Genomic DNA, 8,519 nt, shown 5'->3' on the forward strand with positions numbered 1-8,519 from the left:
CTCTTGGAGAAATTCAAAAATGTTTGAATTTTCTCCCGACCTTACAAAGTTACACGATAGCACCACGGAGGTCCTCGGTGGTCCACGAATGCCGTACTGTTATCGCAGGAGGTTCCCAGATGTTAAACTCTTGTTAAGTCTTGGGTCAGGTCGCACCGTGAGAACGGGCCATCCAGAGGTGCTGCAGGCTAAGTGTCTGTTGTGTGCACAAGCTATACAATGTGTGGATAGAGCATGGGGAACAAAAGAGGAATAAATTGGAGGCTGCAAACTTCTCCTAATTCTAACATTTTCCCAATCTTCAAAATAATTGTCTTCTCCCCCTTCAGAGTCAAGCCTTAAATTCTAGATCTACTTGTGCCAGTTTCCCTTCAAAAGATTTCTCTCTCTCCCACTCCTTATACTCTCTAGTACATCCGCACCCCTTTCTCAAGGTGCCTGGAGGTCGGTTCACTTTGTTACCTCTTAGTTCTATTCCAAGCTTTGAAGCTGCTTCATGCCAATTCACCATTCTCACAGCCTCTCTATTCACATTCTGTTCTTCATAATATTTTCTCCATAATCCTATCAACTCCTTAGCTACATCACTATTGCTGCATTGCCAAATAATCTTTTCTATATACTTCACTCCTGTCTCTCAAGATATGCCAGCAAATTCAGGTATCCCAAAGGGCCTCAAAGCCCTGAAATCTCTTTCTCTTTGGTGTCAGGCCAACTCAATGACTGCAACAGCTGTTGACTAACTAGGTGCCGGGTCTCAAACGCACTAGATAAAAGCCTTGTGTGCCTAACTCCCACCACGTCCTTAGGCAAGGACTCCCTCTCCTCTACCCTCAGTGCTTGCTATTCTTAGAGCTCTTTGGGAACCACAACACAAGGGCGCGAATGATTGATTTATCCCGATCAGCGAAGTGGGGAAAACCGATCCGTAAACTGCACCGTGGCACCGATTTCTCCTGGAACGACTCAACTCCTTGATCGCAAACTTCTGTCTGGGGCTCTGTTGAGATCCCGGACGAGCCCCCAATGTAATTATGCTCTCTACAGCTTACCCCCGGTGAGACCAAGCATAGGCTTGGCGGTCGTTTCGCCAAACACCTCCGCTCAGTCCGCATTAACCAACCTGACCTCCCGGTGGCTCAGCACTTCAACTCCCCCTCCCATTCCATATCCGACATCTCTGTCCTGGACCTCCTCCATGGCCGGAGTGAGCACCACCAGAAATTGAAGGAACAGCACCTCATATTCCGCTTAGGGAGTCTGCATCCTGGTGGCATGAACATTGAATTCTCACAATTCTGTTAGCCCTTGCTGTCTCCTCCCCTTCCCAGCTCTCCCTCAGCCCTTGGGCTCCTCCTCCTCCTTTTACCTTTCTTCAGCAGGTCATGCAACATCTAGGCAGCAAAGGAATATGTGACATTTTGGGTTGAGACACTTCTTCAGTCAGCTGCTGCCTGACCCACTGAGTTACTCGAGGTTTTTGTGTCTACCTTTAATGTTGGTGCACTGTGTGGTTAAAATCTGGGATGCAGCTTACCTTTCCTAAATTTGTGAACTTCCGTTTAGATTAGATTAGATTAGATATAATTTATTGCCACACAGCCAGGCTGGTGGAAATTTGGGTTGTCTGCAGCGATACAATAATAAAGAACACACAACCACAATAAAAATGTAACACAAACATCCACCACAGCATTCATCACTGTGGTGGGAGGCACAAAATTTGGCCAGTCCTCCTCCATTTCCCCCCCGTGGTCAGGACCAGAGTCCAGAGTCAGTCCAGGATCGGCTCTTCCTCACCGAAGACCGCGGCTTTAAGTTGTTGTAGGCCGCAGGCCGGCGGTCAAGATTTAAAGTCCCCGCCGCAGCCAGAAGCACCGTAGACTGCAGGGCCGGCGGTCGAAGCTCCCCTCCAGGGGTGATGGTAAGTCCATGCCGGCCCCGCGGTAGAAGTCGGCCGCGGGCCGGCAGTGATGGCTTCTTCTTCCCCCGGGTCCCCAACGTGAGATCCCGGGCTGTAGACGCCGCACCAGCTGGAGCTCTGCAGACCGCGGCTTCAGGCTGCGACTTCAGGCTGCCGGCTGCCCCGGGCCAGCGAAACGGAGCGCTCCCCTCCAGCGAACCCCAGCGAGGGTTCACCTGCTCCACGCCGAGAGTCCACGCTGCGCCCGCCGCTGAAGCCCCGGGCGCGTCTCCGGGAAAGGCCGCATCGATCCTTGATGTTAGGCCACGGGGGAGGCGACCTGGAAAAACTCGCCTCTCCGTGGAGAAGGCGACCGAAGCGGTTTCCCCCTCACCCCCCCACACCACCCCCCACATAAAACACACAAAGAAACATTAAATACAGACTTTAAAACATACAAAAAAAATAAAAAAAGTTGAAAAATTGACGAGCTGCATGACATGGCTGCTGCCAGAGCAGCGTCCCCTATCTGCTTTAAAACATGTAAGCATTAACTCAGATAGTGCAGACTAAATTCAGTGAGTGTGCATGATGGTAGATGTCAAGGGCACAGGGCAGTAGACTTTAAGGCATTCTAACTTGGTTTACTTTGGCAGCTGAATGATAGTGGTCTTCTTAAAACGTCAGATTGGAGGTTAAAGATATCCATAAGTGCTCCCACCAGCTGGTCCACGCAGGTGCTAAGGACAGGACCGGGGACTCCATCTGAGTCCATTGCATTCCTTGGGTTCACACTCAGGAATGCTGATCTGGCATCTGCTACAGTGACCATGAGTACTGGTGCACTTGAAACTGTTGGGGTGGGTGACGTTATTCCACCGACTCTCTATTGAAACTGAGTGTAGAATGCATCAATTTCAACAAAGAGTGGTTGCTCGTAATACTGCCCAATTTCACTTTGTAGCCCGTTATAAGAATAATGTGGCCTTGCCACAATGGACAACAATTAATATCCCAAATGACTCAACCCCACATTCATAAGACGGGCTTGAAAGTCATGCATTTACAGCACTGGGGTGAGCCAGTGTGCAACTTAAGGGCCTGTCCCGTGAGCATGCGACTGCATGCGGCAAGCGCGACCAAACCAGAAGCGGGGGCCGCGCGGAGGTCGAGTGATCCCGTACGAGTTGATGTGAAATTTTCAAGTTGCAGGTCATCCATCTGTTCATTTGTCTCGTCCCTTAAAGACTTTGACACTGGTTGTCACTAGCTTTCAAATTGGCTGTTTATATAAACGGCAAATATTGTGTTTTACACACAATACTTAAATCAACACCCCCATTCTAAAGGGCCTGTCCCACTGTACGAGCTAATTCAAGAGTTCTCCCGAGCTTCCCCTGATTCGAACTCAGAGAATTACGGTAATAGGCACTCGTAGGTATTCGGGGCTCTCGTGGACATTTTTCAACATGTTGAAAAATCTTCACGAGTCTTCACGAGCTTACCGCGTTTCCCAAGTACCTGCCGTTAGCTTTACGAGCCGTTAAGAGACTTCCCGAGCTCCGACGTACCCGCTACGTACATTCTACGTGCTTACCACGAGTTCGATTTTTTTTTTTAACTCAGGAGAGCTCTTGAATTACCTCGTACAGTGGGACAGGCCCTTAAGGGGGCTGGAATCTATTCCAGCTAATTAACTGCTGTAATTCCAGGAGCAGGTCAAAGGCTGGGTATCCTGGACGATTCTTTTTCAACCTGAGCAATGCCCACATAATGTTAACACATTTTCTTATCCATTCAGCCAATTTTCCTAATACATCGTCACCCATGGTTATAGAGCAAAGAAAGGATACCACAAACGAAATCCTCCACTAATGTGGTTAAGAGGGAAATGCAGATGCTGGAAAATCGAAGGTAGACAAAAATGCTGGAGAAACTCAGCAGGTGAGGCATAGATGCTGCCTCACCCACTGAGTTTCTCCTCCACTAATGTGGTTTTGTCTTGCTGGCCATACCTTGGCAATGGATCTGTACATATTTTAGCGGTGCACTGCTAACATTAAATGTAATTCACACAACAATATCTATCAACGTATGTTTTATTAATTATTTAATGCATTTTCAACTGAAATATAATAACTAATTGGCACCTTCTTTCCCGTAAATGAAAGACAGTTGTCTTAAATCCTCAGTCATGGATTCAATAATTCAAATACGCAAATCATTGGCTCCATCAACTAAATGCCTGCAAGTTAGAAATAAGAATATTGACTACAGTGAACGGCTTTTATTTTTACAGCAATGTTTACCCAGCTCTGTGCAATGCACACCACTTCTGGTCTTCTGGTGCTGCACGAAATGTGCTGGCCGTAGTTTGGAAGTGTCTTCTTCAAACTAGCCCTGTTGATGTCCCTGGTTATGATAGAGAAGGCATCACGATACACCAGCTTGTGTTTTTTTACTGTGCCGTGCAGCTTGTCCAGTGCTAGCTGATTGTTTTCCTGGGGTGAAATGTAGACGAATGTGAATTCCCTTGGAAGGAAGAAAAGAAGGCACTTCATTGTCATCTCTCCTCATCACTTCATTAGTCAGAGGGTGGTGAATCTGTGGAATTATTTGCTACAGAAGGCTGTGGAGGCTAAGTCAGTGGATATTTTTAAGGCAGAGATAGATAGATTTTTGATTAGTACAGATGTCAGAGGTTATGGGGTTAGGAGGGAGAGATGGATCAGCCATGATTGAAAGGCAGAGTAGACTTGATGTACCGAATGGCCTAATTCTACTCCTATCACTTATGACCTTATGATTTCTGCCTTGTCTCTCCCATACTGCTTCACTCGCTGTCAGATTAAATTTATGGAAATCCCCATCATGAATTGGCAAGAAAACGAGCAACATTCAATGACGACCTACGCGGGTGTCTGGAGTAGAGAATTTCAGATATATGAATGTACAAACAAAAAATCCTTATCTCTGCCTTCAATAGGCAAGCCCTTATTTGGCAACAGTATAGAAACATAGAAACATAGAAAATAGGTGCAGGAGTAGGCCATTCGGCCCTTCGAGCCTGCACCTCCATTCGATATGATCATGGCTGATCATCCAACTCAGTATCCCATCCTGCCTTCTCTCCATACCCCCTGATCCCTTTAGCCACAAGGGCCACATCTAACTCCCTCTTAAATATAGCCAATGAACTGGCCTCAACTACATTCTGTGGCAGAGAATAGTAAGATTAAACGAGAACTTACCAGTTTGAAGTTTGATCTTTATTTTATGAGTAACGTTGAGGGATTACGTGAAGACCCCGTCCAGTATGCATGCGTGTCAACCTTCAAAGCAGCGGTGTGAAATCACAGATAACAATTGTTGAACTGAACATAGTTAGATAAGAGAAGCATAATACCAGTTGAACTTTATGATAGAGGGCTGGGAGCGGAGGGCACGTAATCCCTCAACGTTACTCCTCATAAAATAAAGATCAAACTTCAAACTGGTAAGTTCTCGATTAATCTTACTATTTTACTTCGGAGTCACGTGAGTGACTACTTGAAGATTTTAAAGCTCTGTGATTTCATGCCGTGGAACCGAGTCCAGGCGTCATACACTGCATCAGTAGGCCAATGATGAGTGAACATTAAGAATGCATTCAGGCATGACATAGATATAGACATGTTGATGCTATTAATGAATAATAGTGGCAATATTAACCTCCCTCAACCTGGAGGAAGTATGAACCATACCTAACATAGAGTTGGCAAATACCCCTGATCTGGCAATAGGTTTATTCTGAATATTTGGACAGATCAATAGTTTGACCATCCTGCAACCGCTAGGATGTGGTCCATCCCTGCTGCTGAGGTATAGCGGTCCTGGTGGAGTGAGACTCAATGTCAATGTAAACTCCTGTATATGCCAGACCCATATAACCATCTGGAGAAGGTTCGTAGTGATTCCTTCTAACAAGATTTTATGTAACTAATAATATTGCTGTCAGTCTATAAGGCTCTTAGTAACCTTGACATACTGGTGTAAATGCATGATCACACGCAACCCAAGGTCAATGGGATATGCAACTCTAATTTGGTCTTGTGTCCCTGTCTAATCTGCTTGATTAATCATAAACAAAACATGTAATTATAGCCCGCAGATATGATCATCCTATCCAGTGTTGCAATGACTGGACCCATAGCACTGTACTCAGTGCCATGGCATAATCATTAGTACATGAGTATGACCATGGACAGGGATGTTGCTGGTGCCCATCGGTGAAGTGACGTAGTACAATGTTAACAACCCATATCTCTGCGTCCCTAAGCCTGGGAGGTTTTAAGCTGACGATACCTTCATTCTCTGGATATCAGAGGGTAAGACCGGACAGAGTGGTTTATGTACTCATCAGCCAAATGATTAGGAGGTACTTAAGGCACAGTAATGGAATAGTAACTTAATGTTATAGTCCCATAAAACTGAATTTTAATGTGTCAGTCATCCGTGCCGAGTTAAACGTAAGGAAGCATAAACAATGCTTCCCATCTCCTATGCAGATTGCTGCTATTTGGTGCTATCCCTGCAATCAGTAGTGAGCACTCTTAACGCTTATGGTTTGACAACCCGAGCCGCAGAAACAATCTCTCAGAGTCTGTAAGTCTATTATTGATTATATCATGCAGAGGATGGTTTCAACATCACAACTGAACCAGCATCTTTTTATCCAGAATTAACCATGTAAGGTTTTATGTTCATTCTTCGCCTCAGCAGGAGCCATAGATGTATAACCCAGGCAGGCACCATGAAAACCCGGAAGCGGGAATCTTGCTGAATTTTGCAAGACCCGTCTATTGAGGCCAAATGGAGTGAGACATAAAAGAACATTCATTCCTAGTGTAACGAGAATGCACCCTTCGCCACTGTATGCCTCGTTCACTGTTGATTGAAACTGGATGCAAGCAACTCAATAGTTGGTGTTCTATCAATCCACATTGTCATTAAATAATTTGTTATCACACATTCATTCTGTGTTGTCATTGATTTTGCATAATAATACACCAGTGCTAAATGCAGTTTGGTAAAACTATCACCGGATACTTTGATTTGATTGTACCTTTGTGATTAACATATACCACCACCAAAGTGTATCACCTTGGTCTTGTGCATGCCGGATATGCATATCCACACACCCTTTAATGCACAGAATGCACCTGGTGTCCATTGGCAGTTGATACCATGACTGAACACTTGATAACTCATGCTAATCCCATCTGCCTCTGTAACTGGAGATGGTATTAGTAAATTCTTTAGTAACTTGTCAGTTTCTTTGTTGAACTAAATTAAGGCGCATCTTTGGGAAATAGCATCAGTTTGGAAATGACTGAAGATTTACGGATAAGAGGTTTTAGTGGAGCAAAGCTGTCCATCATTGTGACTTTGATTGTTTCAGCTAAAAATAGAAGAGGTCTAATTTTTTGTCTCAGAGCTGATCCCAGACCAATAAATGGATGATTGTATCCCAACAATCAATAGTTTCAGTTGGTATCAACTTAATTTAAATTTAACTGGACGGGTGAGAACCAATTCCTCAAATATAGCTATGTGGCTGATAAGGCTAATTTAGTAAAATACAGTATGTTCAATATCCTCCAGATTGGCCATGCTACTTATTTGTTAGCTCTGTGCAGCCGATGCACTGATAGAAGTGATTTGGTAAATAATCTGGAAACTGGAGTTAGTCCATTTTGTAAAGCTCCTTAGTGTATCGTTGCCTCATCCAGTTAGATTTCAAATAACTTCAACCATGTGGGCGGAAATGATCACATGGAACTTATTCAGAAAAGTCTATACTGCACATGCGGGTTGAGGCTGTTGACAATGATCAGTCCACATCCCATTCTTGTGAGCCTTGTCTTGAAAGGTAACTGCAACCGTACCTGTGTGCAGTATAAACTAATCTAGTGTTATCCCAAACCAGTGTAAATATTCAAACCAGTTTAATATTACCAACTTGTATCCGTGACAGGAGACATCACCGATGAGGTTCCATACCTTTATCCGAATGGGAGGAGTTATGCAACCCGACCCAGGAGCTGCCTCAAACATGTGTGCATGATTTTACATCTGCTCCTGGGAGGTAGAGGAGCTCGAGTACGAGGTTGGCGCATCTTCCAGGAAGGCCGTTCTGGGCTGTGGCCTAAAAAAGACCTTTGTCCTGGTTGTACGGCCTTCAAGCTTACACCAGCTTCAGTTCATCGTGGTTTGCTGGTGGGTGCGTAGGGGCGCTGCCGTCGAAGTTGTGAGGTATTGCGTGATGATGTGGCCTTCCTGAACCCAACAGCCACTCGTCGAGCTCCTGCTGCTGCTAGTGTTGTTCCTGCACCCCCTGCACACTTGTGGTTTCTTCAGCCAAACACCTGTCTTCAGACTCAGCCCAGAAGTGACTGCCAATGCTCCCCTCTGTCGAGGGAGATGCATTATGCAGCCCTCAATAAGGTGCTGCCATGGGCGTCCCAGGACCCCCTGGTGACTAGGCTCCATATACCGGAGCATGTCACATTGGAGCTTCTGCTCCATCAACCGCTCCATGCGGTATATGCGATCACAGTTGCTCCCGCCGGTGGTG

The 8,519-nt window shown here is 45.5% G+C and overlaps 1 protein-coding gene across 1 annotated transcript in view; it reads right to left on the reverse strand.

The window, feature by feature from the left end:
- Positions 1-4,464, reverse strand: part of LOC116981656 (opsin-VA-like) — a 55,825-nt gene extending 51,361 nt beyond the window's left edge. The window contains exon 1 of the mRNA XM_033034744.1: positions 4,213-4,464. Within this exon, the coding sequence (XP_032890635.1) occupies positions 4,213-4,464 (252 nt within the window). The remainder of the gene's footprint in view (positions 1-4,212) is intronic.
- Positions 4,465-8,519: the final 4,055 nt, after the last annotated feature.

Source organism: Amblyraja radiata, chromosome 15 (assembly GCF_010909765.2).
Source record: "Amblyraja radiata isolate CabotCenter1 chromosome 15, sAmbRad1.1.pri, whole genome shotgun sequence".
NCBI classification, from domain to species: domain Eukaryota; kingdom Metazoa; phylum Chordata; class Chondrichthyes; order Rajiformes; family Rajidae; genus Amblyraja; species Amblyraja radiata.